This window comes from Pantherophis guttatus, chromosome 4 (genome assembly GCF_059756535.1).
Source record: "Pantherophis guttatus breed Tessera chromosome 4, ASM5975653v1, whole genome shotgun sequence".
Classification (NCBI taxonomy): Eukaryota; Metazoa; Chordata; class Lepidosauria; order Squamata; family Colubridae; genus Pantherophis; species Pantherophis guttatus.
Window position 1 is genome coordinate 98,202,214 of NC_142066.1, and position 22,141 is coordinate 98,224,354.

The 22,141-nt window shown below is 40.2% G+C and overlaps 2 protein-coding genes across 12 annotated transcripts in view; one reads left to right on the forward strand and one right to left on the reverse strand.

Annotated features, from left to right (window-relative positions):
* Nucleotides 1-12,177, forward strand: part of TOPBP1 (DNA topoisomerase II binding protein 1) — a 99,840-nt gene extending 87,663 nt beyond the window's left edge. For 5 of the 8 annotated variants that reach the window (XM_087892510.1, XM_060683702.2, XM_087892511.1 and 2 more), the window contains 4 exons: nucleotides 1,949-2,089; nucleotides 3,783-3,872; nucleotides 4,900-5,061; nucleotides 10,702-12,177. In XM_087892510.1, coding sequence (XP_087748636.1) covers nucleotides 1,949-2,089; nucleotides 3,783-3,872; nucleotides 4,900-5,061; nucleotides 10,702-10,845 — 537 coding nt within the window. In that variant the 3' untranslated portion in view covers nucleotides 10,846-12,177. The remainder of the gene's footprint in view (nucleotides 1-1,948; nucleotides 2,090-3,782; nucleotides 3,873-4,899; nucleotides 5,062-10,701) is intronic. The other 3 variants (XM_087892513.1, XM_087892514.1, XM_087892512.1) reach the window with 1 other exon arrangement.
* CDV3 (CDV3 homolog) overlaps nucleotides 1-22,141 on the reverse strand; it is a 26,591-nt gene continuing 4,450 nt past the window's right edge. Inside the window, exons 2-6 of one of the 4 annotated variants that reach the window (XR_004588837.3) lie at nucleotides 20,827-20,906; nucleotides 20,199-20,335; nucleotides 19,750-19,903; nucleotides 18,443-18,703; nucleotides 16,750-18,289 (exon numbers count right to left, since the gene is read on the reverse strand). Coding sequence is in view for 3 of the 4 variants with exons in the window: in XM_034403924.3 (XP_034259815.1) it covers nucleotides 18,577-18,703; nucleotides 19,750-19,903; nucleotides 20,199-20,335; nucleotides 20,827-20,906 (498 nt within the window). In the remaining variant the exon portion in view is untranslated. Of the gene's footprint in view, nucleotides 1,248-16,749; nucleotides 18,704-19,749; nucleotides 19,904-20,198; nucleotides 20,336-20,826; nucleotides 20,907-22,141 lie in introns of those variants that run through there. The other 3 variants (XM_060685913.2, XM_034403925.3, XM_034403924.3) reach the window with 3 other exon arrangements.

Below are 22,141 nucleotides of genomic sequence, written 5' to 3' on the forward strand. Positions count from 1 at the left end.
TTTAACCTGAATACTGAGGTTTTAGTTTAGAAAAAGCAACTCATACATTAACATCTTTGTCTTAAAAGAAAAACACAATAACAGAGCTTTCAATGATACAAACAACTTTTGATATTCATAATTTCGGGCCCACCTCAAACATAATTTTATTTAATTATGTTTTTACATTTCTGAACTGTCCATCTCCCTCAAAGAGGGAATCTTGTTGATGGCACTCTGTCCCCAAATACATTTGGGCAACATTAATAGAGGATTTGAACCCCAAAATCAAACACAGCCTTCCCATTCATCTTTCTAACAAGTGTATGGCCCACTTCATCTATTCTTAAAACACCAAATATTCCTGGTTGCGATGCTCCGTCTAACAGCCCACAGGAGCACTCTGCAGGCTCCCAAAGCCTCTGCATGCCTGTTTTTGTGAAAAACAGGCCTGTTTTTTGTGGACTGTCAAAGAAGTCTGTTGCATAGCACAATCAGATGAATATTTTCAGGTCCTTTTACACATGGGCAAACAATGGCTAACATCCCTATCAATTTAGCCACGATTGAGAATTTATGGATTTAGGGATGATTTACAGAAATTAAAAGCTAGTGTGTTTATTAGCCTTTTTGGTAAAAAGACTCTTAATTGTAAGTGCTAGAACCATTAGAATATATCTTGGGTTTCGTTGGGGAGGGTGAGGGAATTTTTCTATCCTCATTTCTATCTTGTTTTATATTATATTAAAACAACATTCAACAATTGTTTTAAACTCTACAAATTATACAGAGTTATTGATGATAACTGAAATAATCCATCTATCCTCCTTTTTTTCAGAGAGTAAATTATGATTCTAATATACTTTATTGATATTCTGACTTGGCAATGACCGAAATGCTTAGTTTGTACAACACGCTGGGCACTCTTATTAGGCTATTAACAGCTTCATACTGTGGGATGACTTTACCACAGTAGCCAACTTAAGGCAGTTAATTCAGGACTCAGCCAAGCGAGGGCTGTCTATGGCACTGCTTGACGGGCCCACAACCTCGGTGTCGCCCATCCGCCGTGGAGAAATGCTCCAGTCCTCTCTAACCGAGCACTTCACATTAGTCTTTCCTTGCTTCTTTTCTTCCATTGGTGGAGGCCTTGAGAAGGGGATTAGGATAGCCCCAGTGGGATCAGGTGTCTTGCAAGGCAGCCTAGGGAGCAGGGTCCTCACTCTGGCAGAAAATGAGGGGGGAAGAGAAGAGCCTGACGGCTGGAGCTGCAGAAGGGGAGACCGATGTTTACATTAAATACATGTAATCCTTGAATTAGGAATGTAATGGAGCCTGCCAATTACAGGATTTGTTGGACTGAATCACATAATCATTCCTTGCTTTCACCCATGCATTGGCTAATCAAATGCGCAGGTCGTTAAGTGCACATGAGGTATCTCAGGTGGGGAAGGCCATGAGGGGCCTAGCAATGGAACAGTCCACCTGCTTCAGACCACCCAAGGCCTCCCCTGACCCACTGAGTTATCTCATGCTTCCTCCCCTGTGGTCCCCACAATTGTTCCCTCTCCCATTCTGCACTAGATCACTTACCTTATGAAGATCAAGCAAGGTGTCTCCTCTCCAGCCTCTTTGCTGCGGTTTGTTTGCTTGCAGTCTTGGTGCGAAAAGCATTTACAAGCTGACGAGACTTGGAGCAGTGAAATCACATTGCTTCAAGCCTCCCATCAGCTTGCAAACACTTTTCACGCTGAGATTGGAAGCTTCTGGGGGCTAGGATCTTGCACTACTTTAGGCAGGGCAAATGTTGCAGTGCCTTTGTGGTCATTCATAAGTGTAAACAACAGCTGCAGTGCTGCAACATTCATAACTTTGGGACTGTGTCATAAGTACTGGAGGGGTTATGTTATAACTTCTAACAGTCACTAAGTGAACTGTAGTAACTGGAGGATTACCTGTATCATTATAGGAGGAAGATTATGAGTGGGGAAGCAACTCTATACTTAGTGTACTGACTGGAATCAATACAGTTCAGAAGAAGTTAGCAGTTGCAGCAATGAGATGGAGAAAAACAATACAACAACGGAGAGAGCAAAACAACTCTGCTGAGGTATTTACACACAAACATCATGGGTTGTAACTTGCGGACAGAGGTATATTTCATCTAACAGAAATATTATTCCATTTTAATTTACTCAAATTACTGTTTTATTGATGGATAGTGCATGAATTTATGAAAATTCTGCCAAGAAAACTGCAGGAATTAGTCCAGATAGTCACTAAGGGTCAACACTGACTCAAAGACACAACCTTCACTCCCAAATAACAATTTATAGTACTTGTACAATCACTATAGTACTAATAAAGGAGAATATTTGTAGCTCAGGGTTGAAATGAGGGGTCCTTGGTGCTCTCTGTGCTTGGTTGTTTTCATTATCCAAACTAGCAACAACACTGATGATGTCACCTGTAATGAAACATCTGCAAGAAAACAACCAAGCTCAGATATCATTAAGGATACCTCAGTCACTATAGTATAAAACACCAGTGTAACTTTAAAACACTTTGTTATATACTGGGTAAATAAATGCCCAAATGAGAGATTTAAGAAGCATGATTTTTAACTTTGATTGGAATCCTGTGGTTACCTATCATTCTGTTTGTGCTGTTTCCTCTGTGTAATTTCCCCGGTTTCTCAGACCAATCAAGTATCTAAATTAGGAACTTTTGATAGCAATTCATTGCCAAATGAAGTTTAAGTCACAAAATTTCTTATGAGCTTTGTTACTTTGGTAAACCATAATCAGTGAAACATAGAGAGCTGAAGGAAAGAACCTGTGAGTTAATGAACATTTTTGGACTTACCGTATTTTTCAGTGTATAAGATGCACTCCCCCCCACCCCCAAGTGGGTGGAAATGTCTGTGCATCTTATACAGCTAATGTTGCCGAAGCCCCGCTCACCCGCCGGCCCCCACCCTTCAGCCTCTGCCTCCCAGCAATTTGCCTCCTTGCAGCATCACTGCGGAAGCAGCGATAGATGGCGATGGGCGGTGGCGATCCCCACAGCCTGGAACAGCTGATAGGTGGTATTCTGGAAGGCAGATCCAACTGCCAATCAGCTGCTCGTGCTGCACCAGGCTGTTTGCTGCAAGGAGGCAAATTGCTGGGAGGCAGAGGCAATTTTTTTTTTCTTGTTTTCCTCCCCAAAAGCTAGGTGTGTCTTATAGTCCGGAGCATCTTATAGTCCGAAAAATACTGTACTTCAGAGTTTGCAGGCCATGATTTGGAAGATCTAGTTTATAATCTTTCAGTTGAGAGACATTTTGTGTGTGTGTGTGTGTGTGACCAATTTGAGTGCATATATCAAATAACTGTATTCTCGCACCATGTACTGAAACACGGAAGGGCTATAGATGTAATTCATTTTATTTCCTTTTTTTGTTTGAAGTAACAAAGGCTTTGACTTGTTATTTGTGGGTGGTGCTATTGCTGAAGTTTTTCTGCAGTTTCCTCTGAGTCAGGTAGAACATTTTTTGCCTTTTGAGATTCCAACCACATGCTGTTATAACTTGTGCAAGAATAAGGTGTGATTTGGATTTGAATTGGAACAGGGAAGAACATTAATCTATTTTCTTTTTTGATTGAAAATTGCTAAAATTAATTAATCTTAGAATTTACTTGCACTGTCTATCTGAGCCTGAAATGTAAATGATAAAAAATAAAAATATTTCAGTGTGACAAAATTTTGGTGCACACCCAAACTCACATATAAATATAAATGAAAGTTTCTGCCCTTTTTAGGGGGCATTTGGTGGTTGGAGTGTTATTTTGAATGTTGATCCAGCGAAGGAATCAGGCTTCAAGCGTCTTCTAGAATCAGGAGGTGCAAAGGTGTGTATAGATTTAATTGTTTAGATATCAGTATATTTGATAATCATAGGTGAGGAAACATTGCTATTTTAATAAAAAAGAATGTTTTCACATATGTTAAACCTCAATAATTGTTTATGATTGAAAGAATTCCATTTGAAGAAATTATTTCAATTGTAAAAAAGGAAGGGCATGTGGGGGTGCACAAGAAGTGCTGCATGAGTTGAGAGGGTTGAATGGTTGTGCACCAGAAATCCAGTACAGATCAAGGAGAGAGTGAGTGGATGGCATAGGTCGGGAAGGATGCCTGGGAGTGCCCAAGAAGTGCTGTGTAAATCGGGGAAGGTTTTCAGGTTAGTGTAGGTCACGTAGGATGTATGGGTGCTTATGAGGTGCCCCCAGGTAAGGTAGAACATGTGGGGAGATAGCGTGAATCAAGAATACTTGGATGGTCTCAGGGTTATGTGAGAGGGGCCATCCTGGTCAAAGATGGCATAACTGGGTGGCATGTGTTGGGAAGGGTGCTTGGGAGTGGACTCATGCAGGTCAGAGCCAAACTATCAGGGGGTACAGGGCAGAAGTCCCAGATCCTGGATTTTGGACACATTTGGTAAGTTAGACTATTTGAATCAAATTACCATAATTCAAAAATTATTGCCCTATGGCAAATTTGCCTGATTAAATGATAAGAATTTTATTAGCATATAGATATTTAGATCTACATTACTCATTCAGATCTACACAGGGGGAAAAGGGAGAGCACACTATTTACTTGTAAAATAAAAAAAATATGTAATTATGATCTAGAGTTAAGTTATTGCAAAATGCAGATGTGATACATTGTCTCATGAGAGTCTTACCCACATGAGCAGACATTGATCATCCATCATTAATATTGTATAACATTTCAGCAAAATACTGTGTACATTTTTTAAAAATCTGACAGGTTCTTTTCCTGAAGGCTACATGTTAGTTCCTGAAATTGACAAAACTAATTCCATACACACTACATAAATAAACCAGAGTTTCTGCCTGATTGAATCTACAGGTGTTATCTGCATATTCTCCACCTATCTTTAGAGAAGTTACTCATTTTTTTGCTGATCTTAATAAAGTAAAGCCAGAAGATGTGAGAATTAATATAAGAGAGGCTACAGCTCAAGGAGTGAATTGTCTGAAGCCAGAATACATTGCTGACTACCTGATACAGGTTTGCATATTAGTGGCATAATACAATTTTGAATTATCAAGGCTATGTTTTATTAGATACACAAGTAATCCTCAACGTACTTGTTCATTGTTCATTTAACAATGGTTCAACCTCAGCAAAGTGACTTACAAGCCACCCCCCAAATTATGATCATTGCATCAACCCTGCGATCATGTGATTAAAATTTGAGCATTTGGCAACTACCTTGCATTTATAACAGTTGCAGTGTCTTGCAGTCACATGATCATGATTTGGAACTTTCCCAGTCAGGGTCTGACAAGCAATAGCACTTAGATCAGGGGTCCTCAAACTTTTTAAACAGGGGCCAATTCACAGTCTCTCAGACTGTTGGGGGACTGGACTAACGGGGTGGGGGGGCATGGCTAGATTGTCATACGACTGGATGGGCATGGTTATGTGGTCATGTGACTGGGTGGGCATGGCCAATTTAGCAGTCCATTAAACAATACACACACATTCAACTTTAAATTGTTTTGCTCCTGGGGGTACTTTATTTGCTTTTGATTGCATGTTGCTCTTGGTTGACTTTTCTTTTTACTATATCAGGGGTCAACAACCTTAAACACTCAGAGTCACTTGGACCCATTTCCCACAGAAAAAAAACACACTGGAGCCACAAAACCTGGGTGGGCGTGGCCAACTCAATGTCACTCACTTCCACCCAGTCACATGACTCCCTAGCCAAATCTACCCAGCCACAAAACCATTTGGTCTCCCTCTCTCCCCCCCCCCGTCTCTCCCTCTGTATTTCTCCCTCTCCTCTCGCACCCCTCTCTGTGTATCTCTCTCTCTCTCTCTCTCTCTCTCTCTCTCTCTCTCTCTCTCTCTCTCTCTCTGTATATGTGTGTGTGTTTGTGTCTCCCCCCTTCCTTCGGGCAACCGTCCTCCTCCTCCTCCCTCCTCTCATGATACCCTGGCCGGCTGTGGCTCAGCCAGGAGCGTACGCATGCACAGAGAGACCCTCCCCAAGCGAGCACCAAAGCGCAGCAAAGGCACACACGGAGTGGGCGGCCGCTCACTTAGGAGGGTCTTAACAGGACACGGCTTCTTTCCTGCACTAATGCTCTGGCCATCGCCTTGCCATTTCATCCCCCACTGGGAGATGCACCACAGCGGAGGGTGCGAACTCCAGCCCAAAGCGGCAGGAAACGAAGTCTGCCTTGCGTGCAAATGTAGTACGGAGGCAGGTACAGGGAAGCTTTGCTCCTGCACTCTTCTCCTCTTCCCACTCTCGTGATACTCTGGCCAGCTGTGGCTGAGCCAGGAGCATGTGCACACATGGGGAGACCCTCCTTAAGCGAGCCACCGCCCGTCCGCACGCACCTTTCCTGAGCTTCGCCACTTCCTTGAGGAGGGTCTCCACATGCGTGCACATGGTCCCGGCTCAGCCACAGCCAGGGCATCATGAGAGTGAGAGGAGGAGATCTGGTGATGGCCGGATAATTAGTGCAGGAGAGAAGCCGCATCCTATTAAGACCCTCCTAGGCGAGCGGCCGCCTACCCTGCACACACCTTTGCTGTGCTTTGACGCTCGCTTGAGGAGGGTCTCCCCACATGTGTGCACGCTCCCAGCTCGGGGGGAGGATAGTGCAGGAGCGAAGCTGCCCTGTACCTGCCTTTGCGCCACATTTGTGTATAAGGCAGCCTTTGCTTCGGGCTGGAGTCAAAAAAAGAAATAAGAGGGGCGAGGGGCAGAGCCAACAGTGATGGGATAGGGAGCCGTGGCAGAGACCCCAAAGAGCCATATGCGACTCCGGAGCCACAGGTTGCCGACCCCTGTACTAGATCATTTTTTAAGGTGTTTAGGAGTCTAGTGGTCCACTTCAGGAAACTCAGTTTTGCAGCAATTCTTCTCAGTCCCAAGGAGCTTACAATCAACAAGTAGAACAAACCAGGGTAGGCATTGTCTCTCCTTGGTTTGGGTGGATGGGAGGCAAGGGACTCAGCCCAAGAGCTGGGGCTCCTTAGAGAGGCAAAGGAGCAGGTTTATGTCCAGTGCAGAGCCTGAAAACAGGCACCCCTCAGCAGCAACCTCTTGCATACTTGGGACTGTTCCCCGGCCAAGTCCCCCAACCAACACAGGCTCCTTTTGCTCTCCCTCCACTGCTGCTCAATGCCAGAATAGACAAGAAGGAAAAGGAGTGCTTCTCCTCTGGGCTTGATTCCTCTACCCCCTCCCCAATAGCTCCCTTGCCAAGATAATGTGTTTCATTGTGGCTGAAGCAGCAGCCATGAGACCCAGGCAAGCTCCTTCTTGGCCTCCTCTGCCTTCCTGGGCTGAGCTAGACTATCAAGTATAGTAGCCTGCCTGCCCCCTTAATTGGTGGGGGAACGGAAAATGAGAAAGATTGGCCTGCATTCCCAGAAAGGGCTGCATCTCCCTCCCTTTCCACGCCCCCAATTTGGCTATGGAAATTAAGGTTGGCTTCCCCTCAGCCGTGCTTTTGATTGGGGAGCCCATATCTGGGAGCCTATATCAACTCAATCTGAAACCTACAAAGAGGGATAGGGGAGCATGGGAGACACTCTTGCATATTCCAATTAAGAAAACTAAAATGCTGCTTTTTCAAAATGCTGCGTCAAAACCCTTTTCTTGAGTGGGGAGGAGGAAAACCACCCTTAGTGCAGGGCTCCTACTCCTGCCATGCAAGCCTTTCCATAGCAGAGGCAACATCCATAGGACCAGAGGTGGGGGTGTTTCCTAAGGGCAGGCGTTGCCTTGCTGCCACCTGACAGGCAAAGTAGGGGTGATGGGCCCTCTATCGCGAGGGCATCCTGGAAGGGATCTGGCCACTCCAGTTTCCCCTCAACGTGCTCCCCAGGGGCAGAGATTAAACTCTGCCTGCCCCACCGGAACTAGGCAGTGAAGGGCAAGCGTCCTGAGCAAGGCGGAGAGTAGCAGTGGCATTCGGAACGGGATTTGGCTCATGCGAGGCACTTCAGGGAAGAGCCAGGAGAGTTCTGACACCGCCAACTCCCATGCGCTCCCCACCCGCGTCAGTCCATCCAACATCACATCTCCGTCAGCCGGCCGCAGCTGCTCCCATGCCCTTCGGCCAAGCACAGTGGGCGCATGTCCCTCCCCTGTGTGGAGCGTATTCCCCTTGCACACCCAACTGCAGCTTGTGGGTATATGAGAGGGGTGCTTTGCCAGCATGCACTGCAGGAAGTGGGAGAGGACACAGCATTTCCCCATCTGCTACCAGACCCAACACATAGCACCCAGCCAGGCTTCCCTGAAGCATGGTGGGGGTCGGGTTAGAAAGCGGCACCCATCTCAAGACTGTAGGAAGAGAGCCTTTAAACCCTAGGCACCAGTTCAGGCAGCGCCTTGCCATCAGCTCAAAATGGAGATACGGCGGAGCGGGGCTGCAAGATAGAAGGCTGCCTTCTGTCCAGGGAAGGGACCGCAGCCTCGGGAGCTGTGTCGGAAGGAGCTGTGTCAGTTATGCAGCGCCCTGAAAGTGCTTTGGAGCTGCTGCCTCGCAGGGTAGGGCAGGGCTTGGCTCCCTGGCAAGCAGCCCTGGTGAAGTAGGCATGCCATCAGAGGACTCTATTCCTGGCAGCTCCTGGATGGCAACTCCGTTGCTCGGCGGACCCGCCCAGCTCAAAGGAGGCAAAGCGACCAGCTAGAAAGGCCAAGTAGAGGTGGTAAAGCACGACCAGGCTCAGCAGGCTAAAAATGGCCAGCACGAGTTGGGAAAGCCAGATGCCCATCAGAGCCCTGGATGCCAGGGCCCAGCAGAGATGAGGGGGAAGGCACGCGATCCCAGCTGGGCTTGGGCAGCCAGAGCACCGATGGGGAACGAGCTTTCCCCAGACCTGGTGCTCTGGACGGTGACAGCAGAGGCCTAATGGACTTGCATGAGCTGCTGGCAGCCTCGGTGGTCACAGATCCACGAGTGGGCCAAGATGACCAGTGGCGACCTGCTCTCCAACCACAAGTCAAAAGAGACGGGACAGAGTAGGCAGCAACTGCCCCACACCCTCCTCACCTTGTTTTCACCTGCTGCAGCAACAGTAGCCGAAGGCAGAGGCACATGGGAGAGGCACGTGGTCCAGCCTGCTGGATGCGTCGGACAGTCACTTGCTCTGTTCTAGCCACATGGGATGGAGCAGGGGTGTCTGGTGATCTGCATCACGTGCCTCCCCCCCCCTTTATTTGCTGCCAGTGCTGCTGCTGCCATGCCTGTTTCTTGGAGGGCCAGCTGCAGAGTCCCTGCTGCTGGACACCTGCACCTTGGTGGATGCTACTCCTTTTGCATCCTTGCCTGCTGTGGCTGCCAGCAGGTGGGGGGGCGGCCAGGGACTGTGAGGCTGCGCTACCCACATTGAACCCCCCACTGAAATGCCACAGCAGCAAGGCACCTACTCCCCAGGCTCCCGTCAGGGCCACTGCGGCTGATTGCCCACTTTGAGCGCACTGGTTGATCCCCACCGAGTCCAGGGACAGATGGATGAAGGAAGCCTGAGTTAAGGAACTGAGGTGGAGGGTGGTATTTTCCCCTTCAGGGCTTCCGCATATCCTGTTTTTGGCCTCCACGGCCCCCAGAAGCACTTTGCCGGCCAAAAAGTTTGGCCTTACTTTCCAGTTTCAGTCCATGGGGCTCGTGAACGTAAGGCCTGCGCTTAGCCAAACTGTGGGTGGAGGGAGGGTGGAGCAATATGTGGGGGCAGCCTCATCCCGCGCGGGCCAGATTAATGGCTTCGGTGGGCTGTATCCAGCCCAAGGACTGTAGTTTGAGGACCCCTGACTTAGATGGTCTTGTATACTAAATATACCATTTCACAGTGCTTTACAGCCCTCTCTAAGCAGTTTACAGAGTCAGCATATTGCCCCCAGTGATCTGGGTCTTCATTTTACCAACCTTGGAAGGATGGAAGGCTGAGCTTTGAGCTGCTGAGATTTGAACTGTCAAATTGCAGGCAGCTGGCAGTCACTGCATTTTAACCACCATGCCACTGCAGCTTTTAAGAAATGCAACTGGAGCGACCAGATTATTTAATTAAACTCTCATAAAATAGGTCCAGTCACATGATGACTTAACTGCTTTGCTAACCAACTGTAATTCTGGTTTCAGTTGTGGGTCTTAAATCAAGGACTTACCTGTATATTCAGTGAGGTATTATGATTACCTGTATTCAGATAGACCAGATTAAATATCCAGTCTTGGAGGCTCCCTAGATGACTTTGAGTTCTCTCCCCTCCCCTCCCCTCCCCTCCTCACCCACTTTCTGCCCAACCTATCCAACAGTAGAAGAAATTAAGAGATCTGTATACATTGCCTCAAGCTCATTGAGCAAAAGAACAATAAATAAAAATATTTCAGACCCATGCCACTGTGGCAGCGGAATGCTTTGTGCACAATTAAAAGGGTAGAAAACCTCTTACATTCACTTTATGTCTCAGGAATAGAGGTTATGACAAATTACTATTTGTTTGGTTTCAACATGAACTTTTCAGACAGCTTTCAAGGAGTAACTTGTTTCTCCATTGTTTTTCTAACAAGGACTATATGGTAGCAGGAAGTTTAAACTAAAAAGAAAATGTCAGATAAAAAGCCTGAAAGTATAAGTCTTAAAGCTCTTTCAAAAACTGCTGTCCTTTTTTTTTTAAAGGAACCACCACCTTCAATGGAAAACTATCATTTACCAGAAGCTTCTGCTTATCTTCAGAGTAGTAAAATACTTGGAATTGGGTTGTCTCAAAAACGTAAAGCTGCTGAAGCAAAGCATACAGCAAAGAGGTCCAGAATCCACTGAGGCAACTAATCTGAAAATATAAAATTTCTATTTCTATTTGTTTTCCTTTTCAAGATAAAAGATATTAATTTTCGTTATATTTTTGTGTGTCTTGGATTTCAAGAAATAATAACTGCAACTTTTTCAAAAGTAAACTTCTGCAACTTTTATTAGAGGTTTGGAGGAGGCCACCTAATGTAACTTTTGCCTGTGTTTGTCTTTTCTTATTGGTTTCCACAAGACAATTATATAATGTTATATAACATTTATATAGGTTGCTATATCAGTTTATATTAGGAAAGGACATAGCCCCATTGAAGTTTTTCCTGCTTTTATATTTCATCTTTCCTTTTCTAAAAACATGCACTTTAGCGTTAGCAGGATTTTCTTTTCAATGGAGAGAATGGTTAAGCTTCTCTAAAAAGATAGAACATTATCTTCTAGACCAAGGGTCATCTGATTTTTAAAGTTAAACAGAATTCAGAATTGCCTAACCAAAATTTCAGACTTTATTTCGTTTCCAAATAACTTGGCTTATAAATTATAAAGCTCTAATTTTGACATTTAAAGTATTCTCCCAGTTCTTTCATTTGTTAAATCAATGTTTTAATAAGGAATCTGTATGCAGAAAGTATCAGCCACATCTGAGACAGTTTAAATTGGACTTCTATTCATTTATATCATTAGCAGTAGTGGAAATAGCAAGATTTCAAGTATCAGCTACTTTGCAGAAACGAAGGAGATCATTCACTGTCTCCTTTCAAAATTCTATTGGGTTTTCGCTTTTCAAAAATGATTTCAAAAAAGTGCAAATGAGAAAAAAAACAGAATTTCAGTATTTGGAAACTTGGAAATTTAGATTACATTCTTTAATAGTAAAACTAACTCTCAACCTGATGTTTGCTAGTTTTGTTTTTAAAGAAACTACCTGGTATCTACAGTAAATAAACAACAGATTTGATGTAATATTGAATAGTTGCTAATTGATACAAGGATCTTTTCTCAGGCAATATAATTGATGAAGATAACATTACTTTTGTCTTGAAAGAGCATAACAGAAGATTTCTACAAAAAGAATAACAAACTGAATGTAAGTTTATTCATTCAGAGAGAGTACAAAAATGATAATTCGTCTCATCCATGCAAATCCCAAGAACCTTATTAATACAATTATATCTGCACAGTTAATCACACAGAACCAAAAAGAGATGTATAAAGTTTGAAAACTCAACCATGCCTTTTTGGAAAGTTCATTATTACATTATCATTAATATATGTGTAAAGAACTTTACTATAGTAGTGGTAAAATACTGTTAAATAAAACCAAGTTAAATATTTTCTTTTTGTGACAAATTTCAGCAAGTTTAATTACACCCTGTACTTTTATAGCACCTGCATTGGAAAACTCAAAAACACTGTATAAAGCTGAAGTCAATCTCACAACATCCCTGTGAAGTAGGGAAGTATTGTCTTGTAGCTTAGAAAACAAACATAATCTAATTTCCGATGCTGTATTTGATACAATGGTTTCAAACTTCTTCATATTCTTGGATTTGCCACTTGACAAGTTTTCTACATTTTTGTAAAACTAAGTAATTTCAGTGAAATCCATTATAATTTCCATTTTGGTGGAACAAATGTTACAAATGTTAATTTTTGCATTTTAATAACAGCCTTTTATCTGAAGTACATCAGCATGTTTATGGCCAGATAATCTGAAGTTTTACCCTTTTTCATTTTGCTCCTAAAATGAAGAGGCATTCTATGCATCCATGAGAATAAATGTAACAGGAGTTCTAGTCTATCATATCTCACTGCAGATTGAATAGATCTTCAATCTTTATTGTATTTTTTATATTCTAAAGTATATCAAAGATAGATTCACTGCAATACTCTCATTTATGCTTCACCTTTCTATTTGTAGGGAGCTAGCACAACAATATTCAAAACGCACTGCATAATGCCTGGTATCTGAAGTGGTACAATCCAGAATTCTACCATTTTTGTGCAGAGCAATTTTGTAGACAAATTGTATTTTTTTATAGTAAGCAACTATTCCAAAGCAGATTCTTGTCCTTTGCTTCACAGAACCTTCTCACTATCCTTTTATTCCTATCTCATTGTATGTTAGAAACTATTTAGTATTTTAACCTCTCTAGAATTTTAATCCTGTATGTACAAATGAATCAATATATGGTTATATTAATTTATGGGAATGTTTATGGTTAATTTCCAGAATGTAAGTTTTTTAACATGAACGGGGAAACTCCCTGGGCAGTTGACATTGTCTTAAGCATTTGCATCCCCTTCTTGGAGCCAAGTGATCGTCTTGATTTATTAAGTAATGAAATTAATTGGCTATGATCTTAGAATGGGTCAGATCATATAGAGTGAAACCCATCTGAAATCTTAACTCTGCAATAGGTACAGGCAACCAGGTTGTTTTTGTCTCCCCAGAAAGTGTCTGATACTGTTTTTCCACATTAAGCAGTTAGTCTCCACCATGATATTATGTAGGACTGTAGAACTTGGGCAGATTCTATTGACAACTATTTTGGATTTCTTTCAGATTGTAGATTTTAAGGAAGTAGACAGAAGGTGCAAAATTATAAGGGCCATCACCTAATTATGAAATTTTCGGTTTTCTGGGCTGATTTAAATGGCCATAATAAACCCATAGTAGCAGAAATAATCATTATCTCCTTATATTTCCCTATTCCAAAGAAGGCAGTTAAGGTCAGTGGCATTTGAATTATAATTGTTTCGTGGATCCATTTCAATTGGGCTTTTGACAAGATAAGATAATGAAAGAACTTTGTGGACTGCCTGAGGATTGAGGTTTGGTATTGTTTTACAATGCTTCCAGTTTTCTTGACAAATAATATCCAGATGGTAGTACTAATTTGTGTTCCCATTATCTTGACTTGAATCTAATTTTGTACCCCATTCTATATGAATTTGAATTTCATAGGGGAGTATTTTCTAGAATTCTGATGTCAGATGTCATTGCTAGGCTGATGTTACTCCTTGTACACTCCGATTCTAAGCAAGCGTCTGGTAACTTTGAAGATTACCTAAGTTTGATAATAGGTAAATGTTACTGTTGGTTAAAAAGATGACCTGGCTTCTGAGACTGAGATATATGCTGTATTTGATAAGATTGCAGTCCAAGTGAAAACATGTAGTTAATAAATGCCGCTTTGATTCCTAAATCCCACTGAATTTGCAGATGCGGAGGAATCTTTGCACAATTATATTTATTATAATACCTTTCAATATTAGATTTTTACAAGTTGTCCATGCACTGGTTACATTCTATTGTGACTGTTGCAATAACATACTGTGGGCTACCCTTGAAGTATCCAAACATTTCAGTTGGTGCAAAATCAAACAGGCAGATTGCCAAATTATGCAAGGTACAAAGTTCATAAACTACTGGCACTGGTTACCAACTGTTTGCCAAGTATAATTTAAAGGGCTGCTATTAATTCTTAAAGTCCCAAATGGCTTAGAACAGTGATGGCTAACCTTTTTTGGACTGAGTGCCTAATGCACACACGCGCACGCCCAAACCCCCAAAATGCAATGCGCATGCGGCCTCCATGCATGTGCCCTGCCCCCCATGCATGTGGGGCCTGCAAAGCCCCGCGCATGCTCCCTGCCCCCCATGCATGCGCAGCAGAGACTCAAAGACCAGCTGGCCAGGGGAGGCATGTGCACATGCGCAGCAGAGCTGAGCTGGGGCAACAGCTCACGTGCCCACAGAGAGGGCGCTGCGTGCCATAGGTTTGCCATCACGGGCTTAGGATCTCTGCTGTTCGCATTACAAACTCATTCGGTTAAGATTGGGACACACTCCCCCAGTCATTTTTAAACACATCACTCAGAGATGTAGCTTGCCTTTGCTCATGAGAAAGACTTTTTCCTGCATTGCTCCCAAATTTTGGTACATACACACTTCATCACATTCTTTATTGTTAATGGTTTTTTCTTACCAATTTTAATTCACATTGTTCTTTTTTAAACAAATTTTTTTAGCTACTTGTAATACCCAATACAGATGTAAAGAGCAGCATATTCAAATTAATAGCATTTACTATAAATGTTTCTTTTGGAGAAGTGGACATAGGAAGTCTATTTTAAAGAGTTTATTTTGCAGGTCAATTATTGCTCTATTTTGTCTAAAAACGGCTTTTGAAAGTAGTCTGATCAGTTGTCTCTATAGTTGATTTGCTGTAAGCAATTTATCCAAAAACAGTTGGATTGTCTGAAACTAAGCTGCTTTCAGCATCCCATCTGTTAAAATATGAATATTCACCTTGAATAATTCAAAGTACTGAAATGAGCATATAGAAGACATGCTGTGTACAGTGTTTTTACTGTACCTGATAACTGAAAATAGTGTTAAGGTCACAGCCTATTCATTGACAACACGTTGGATTTGAATTCAGTATGACTTAGTCTCAGTCCAAGACTAAGTTCTTGAGATAACATGAGTTATCTCTGATTGGATCTATGTAGCTTGAAGTTTGTATCTCTTGATCCCTATTCAACTATGACTGCCAACATACCTTGAACAGGTACACAAGCTAAATAGCATGGTACAATTGAGTATACCCTAGATGGATGTAGGCATTGCTATTAAAGTCACATCTGCATATGTCTTGAATTATAAGTGTACATTTTAGGATCTATATAGAAGCCTGAAAAAATGTTCTTGGGAAGTCCTAATGCTTTTACTGAACGAACAGTACCTCCAAAGTTACTGTTTTTATTACCAGTAAAATATATCGAGATATAAAAAATGTGCTGGCAAGAGCAGAAAAAAGCTGCTCAAATAAAAGTTTTATTATCCTATATTCTGTGCTATAGTTTATGTAAATAGTTTTTGTGTCCCTTAGATTCCCTTGTCTGAAGATGACTGTTAAGACCTTGCTAAATTATAGTTCATATTTGTTTGACTAGGAACATAGACACTGCTTTCATTTAAAAAGCATAAATCACTGTTATGCAGCTAGTTACAGTCAAATTAAAAATATGTACATGGTCTTCCAGGGGTATTCAGTTTTTCTGGGCATTCATAGAATAGCAATGAACCTAAATACCAATTCAGAATGAACTTGTTTTGTTTGCTAACTATGATTTCAGAAGTACCATGAATCAAATACTCTGAACTTCAAAGTCAAAATGTTAAAAACTGGGATTGTTTTCTTCAACCTATCATTTATTTTAATCAGCTCACAATAGATATCTGAACTAAAAGAATACTCATTTGCATTCAGATCACCTTAGTTTGTTTCTTTATAATTAGTCATTTTGCCCATGGATCACAAAGCAATTGTGTAACAGAAGTATATATTAGCATATATATTTGTTAGGATCAATAAGATGCAGAACTTCAGAGTGCATGAAGTCATAAACCATTCACGTGTATGAGCTCCCAAAATTAAGACAATCTCAAGGAATAATTCTTCAATATAAAATATGTACTTTGTTCACACTAGAGCTCCATTTTCTTTTGAAAGTTTTGACTTTAATTCAATGGTGTAATATTTCAATGAAAGCATGTTCACTAATAACAAGTATCTGAGATCAAGATGAAAAGCTATCAACTTTAGCAGTGTTGTTTCCTCTTAAAGAACAAACAGTACAATTTTTTTTGCCACTTGATATTAGTGGTGTTGCTAGCAGTGACATACAGAGTGAGGTAGATGATAACCACACATTTCAAGTTACTTATGGGCCACCAATACTTTGCAACAGCCAATTCAATGCATATCTATGAATGAACTCAGTGGAACTTTTTCTTATAACATGCATAAGATTACAGCCCTATATTTCAACACCATGATCATGTATTTGCCACACTGAAGTGATGCATGGCATCAGAACATGTATGTTTATATATTCATTAGACTCCAGAGGTCATGAACATTTCTATATTTATTAATGTTACAATATTAACTTTCTATGCCAACTATGCCCAAGAACTCAAGTGAATATACAAAGGACAGCTTCATGTACCCTATCATACAGTATATTAAAACTTGATTCATGTGTAACAATGTTAATAAAATGTCAAAGCTGGGATTTAAAATTGTAAATTTCACATAATCTTAGTTCTGCAGCTTTAATACCCTGCAAAGGCTTTGTTGGCAAATAGACAACTTTCAGGAAAGATAGCAACTCAACGGTGTCAGCTGTTTTACTTCCAGTGATCTAAGCATGTAGAGGACTGGTTCTGCATCTGTATAAAACACAACTACTTAGAAGAATATATCTCACAATTCTTAATAGGAATAAATTATTCTAAGCAGTCTCTTCTTCATTTAAAGCAATGATTTCATATCCTAAACACTCCTTAATTGCAATGTCATCTTTTTATAAAGTACATAGCTATCTCATAAGTAATACATTTGTCTAAATCCTTGAGAGTCCAGAAAACAGCCAGACATTTGGAAAGACATATTAGGAGTAGCCATATTTGATTCAGATTGGAAGAAGAACTAAGTAAAAAAAAAAAAAAAAACTCAGGAGCAAGAACCTCTTTCAGAGCTGGTTTGAATTCTATTCACAGTTAACGTTATACAGCATAATATAGCACAAATTAGTATTCAAATACTGTTAATATTTGTCCAAATAAATGGGTACGTAGCTGGCCAGAAAACTGAGTTTTAACTGGTTGCCATTATTCTTTGGGCAGCAGGAGGAAAAAAATGCCATAAATGCAACATCTTATTCACAAAATGTATCCAAATCTTAAACAGTAAGAAAGTACAGCAACGGACATTTTTCACTATACATATAAGTATTTCCATTTGCAAATATAATGGTATGTGTGAGCAATAGCTGATGCTTCTTAACAGGTTGCTAAGGCTATATATTCAGAATGAACTTCTCAAAAATAAGTCCCAGATATTATAGGAGCAAACATTTACCATTTATCCAAAGAAAACCTAACTCTTTGAGATCCAGTAAAGTATATATAGTTGCATATTCCATGCAACTACTTGACTATATTGCAATTTCTCAAGACCGGAAAGCTATTTTTCAAATGAAGAGTTTACACAAATGAAACCAGAATATACAGACTAGTGTCCATAAATTTTCTGTCTGGATATGTATTTATTTTCTGATAACTAAATTAAAAGAAAAACTCAACACTATGCTGCATATTTTTTTAAAAAAAATCTTTGTGCATTAGAGGTTCCTAGTAAATTATGGCTACATGTGAAAGGATATAATAAATGGGGCACATTTAAGGTCACTTAAATTTGTCATTTATATTATCAACTCAGATGGCTGACTTCTGCAGGATTTCTTTAGAGGAATCCAGTAGAGCTGGTTTCGAGTTTCAGATGGCCACCAAAGAGAGTTGTAACCTTTTCCAGAAGTTGTGATCCACATGGTATCCACAATGAGTGCAGCAAGTCTGAGGTAGTCAACCTTTACGAAGGCTCAGTATCTGAACATAAAAAAATTTGAAATAACCACTGGCTGCAGAGGAATCAAAACACCGGGAACTCTTGTTCAAGAATTTACATTAATTTCCCTCATAATACAAAGAAGGTGTACCAAATTAAGTATACTTTCAAAGTGCAGAAAAGCAATCACTTACGTCAAAGTAGTCTGCACTTGTTGTAGAAGATCCAGCAGAAACAAGACGGCATGTTCATAATTGGTGTAGTTTAGTTACCTTAAGAGTGGAAGGGTATCAAACAACCATTCCTTAATTGTAATATGTGTGCAGCTTTACTGATCCCCAAGCACAGCATATTGGTTGTCTAGCTGAAGTTTAGTTGCCTGGGATTTTGAAACCTCATCCCTACCTCTATTTTTGTGTTTTACTACTTCAAAGCTCTTCTCCATTTCTTTATCCCTAAGGGAAAATAAATGTAATCAGTAACTGTCTTAGATACACTTGCCCTTTAGCAATATTAATCAATGACACTAATTTAGTTGCAAAATTCCATGACTAGGGCCCTAACAAAGGAGACTATAATCCAAAGAAGTATTGCAGGCATGATTAAGGGCTTGCATATGTACTGATGACATTTCTCTGAACAAACCTCAATGCCATTTCATAAACTGATTCTGAAGTGACAAACTGGGTTTTGTTTTACAAGCACATAAATTCAAAACTTTTGATAGCATTACTAAGGCAGTTCACTGGATTGCAGCCATAAAAATGTATCCCAACATCCCAAATAGGCTAACACTGCAACATGTCAATAATTATGAATATGGAAATGTCCTAAATGCAACATTCAGAAACTTCCAAAGCGTACGCTAAATACAAAGAACCGCATAATTGTTTCTGCATGCTTGTTTTTTGAACTGAACTTAAGTCTCATGAAAGCATCTACTGATTTAGAATACTTATTTATAAGCAGTGTGTTACAAGAAAATTGACATTCAAATAAAATCAATTATGTAGGGAGTCTCTAAAACATACTTAACACACATTTAATAATCCCAAGTGCAGTAACATTACAAAACAAATCTGGCAATGCCATCTTTATGTACATTGTGGTACAAATACAGATATACTGTAATTTACCGCTTAAGTTGAACATCGTTAAACCTCCTAAAATTAAAATTTGAACCACTTCGTATCAATTAAAATACTGAAGCTCTGCAATGAACCAAGTCCCCTAGAAGGTAATTTGATATTACATCATGTTATACAACAATCTCACATCCCACCTCTCTAAATAGCACTACATTAATCAAGAAACTGTTTTTTAAAAATTTCAATCTGATAAAATCCATATCTTCCCTAGTTATGCTTAAAACACACTTGCTTCCTCTAGTGCAGATCACATTGTATACCTGTTTATGATCTGTGGATAAAGCTATGAAGAAATTGCTAGGTTGTAAGAAGAATGGTTTTAAAGAAATATTTTAGATCATTGCCATACTTACTTTCTAGTATCTACTTGCTTGGCAGTGGACTGCAATGATGGAAACTGTGTATCACTATAGATCTCTGGGGGACCTTGTGGCACTTTTCGTGTCCTGCCTTCTCTTGCACCAGGTGGCCTATATACTCCACTGGATTGCACTGGCTCTGGATTTTCTGTAAAGAATTTTAAAAACTCAATCAGATGTAATTAGATAATTAAGTGATTTTTTTCAATTTAATATTCAATCTACACTCAATATCCTGGCTGTATAAGATTCCTTTGTATCAGACAATCTATTACTTAAATAAATGTTAGAAATAAAATATTTCCAAAGGAGTACTCATTTTAGCAAGAAATCATAGCTGTATTTCAAGTTTATTCAATAGATTTTCATTTAGCTAAAAATGAGATAAAATGGCTGATTCAGTAAACACTGATGAATTAAAAGAAACACAGAGCAAAACTCACCAATAATTTCAGCAACAGGTATTTGTGTAGGAGCAGATCTATTCCAAGGACCAGATGATTTCTCCACACTTCCAGCTGTTTCCTCATTATTATCCCTTGGTTCTTCTTTTTTCTCACTTTCTTCTTCATCTTTTTCACTGACAAAAAAAAGCTATTGCAGCATTCACCACTTATGTAAACACATTCATACTATAATATGTAAACAGTGTAATATATAGTACTGAGCATATAACAGTACTGAAAGCGTGTTGTTATTTAAAACAAAAGGGAACATCTCCAATCTCATGCTATGAAGACTGATAACTGACAATTAGAACATAATCATGTCAATAACTATATACTCCTAACTAATAGAGGATGCAAAATGTTTAGGTATGAAAAAAGCTGGTTTTTAATAATCACCAAGATTAAATACTTAATAGTAATTTCTCCATCAAGCACAGAAATATTAAAGCATTTAAGAACAGCAAGCATTGATGTTTTGAAGCAATACTAGCTACTGTGTGGCAAGCTTAGAGAAAAGACCTGATTACATTTTTCTTCATCTAGAATTTGCAAGTAGTAACTGAATCATTCATAAATACAGAACTAGTTTTTAATATATACCTATATACTTTCAAGACAATACCTAATTTGCATGGACTGAACTCTGAGGCCACTGTAGTCAATTATTTCTTCCTGCTCAAATTCTTTCCAGTCATCCTCTTCCTGCAAGATGAAGATTACATAGGTTCATTATTAGTTCTTAATAAAAGACAATCAGCACTGGAAGCTATAGAATGACTCTCACAGAAAAAAAATTGCAGTTACAGTCCAATTTTAAAATTAGAACTTAAAATTTAATCATACTTCCAAGATAGTAAAACCTCTCTACATATGAAACATGGCATTTTGTGTTACGTTTTTTGATATTTAGTCGTATATCCCCACTTTCACATAGAAGTTAGCTTTGATTTGACTAATTCAGAGTTTGATTTAAAAGGGAGCAATGAAATCAAAACTCAATTTCTTACAGCAGGGCTGTCAAACTTGCAGCCCACGGGCTGGATGCGTCACGCACTGGCCACACCCATGCCCGTTTTAGCGAAGGGGGAAAAAGTCCTAATACGTCATGTGATGCCACCATGAAGATGCGAGAGTTTGCCACCCATCTTGGAGCAAGCTTACAAAGGAATGAAAAGGAGGAGAGAGAACTGGCTATATTTTAGTTTAGATCCAAGTTACTAACCACCTTAGAAGATACTGCAAAACAATTATTTCTCACCAACAACATGCTGTGAGGATAATCAATTCATACATCTGAGAAAACATAGAAGAAATTATTTGCAAGTTAAAAACTATTTTGTTGCATTAAAATGACATACATTTGGTCAACAATGCATTATGATATTAAGATGGAATGGATCTTCATTTACCATTAACTGATGTAGGCTACATTCATCCACTTATTTGCCAAGCTCCCTTCCCCTCCAAGAGTCAGCAGAAAATCAGGCTACCCTAAATCATTGCTGTTCTACACTGTACTCTTATAGAATGGGTTGATGCTGTATAACAAGCAACATATTAAAGGCTATGAGTGGTGATTCTTGTTGAAATTCCCAGCCTCCCTCCCTCCCCTCTCTCTATATATATATTGTTTTGCTTTTCATTGTTTTGCTTTTCAGTTACTGAACACTTTAATATTCCTTATAACATGCCAGCACAACCAGAAAGGCCTACAAAGGATAGTGCATCAATCAGTTATTTAGTGACTAGCAGCACAACAGCAGCAATGAATTGGCAGTGTCAAAGCCTGAAGGTGCTCCCTAATATATCTTTTGAGGTAGAGAAGCCCATCCTTCCTGATGGCAGCAATGTTTGGATGCGTGAATTTGCTGAGTTTTCAAAAATTGGCAGACTGCACAAGACTGTTTGTCCATAGCTTATATTCACAGTTCCGGCGT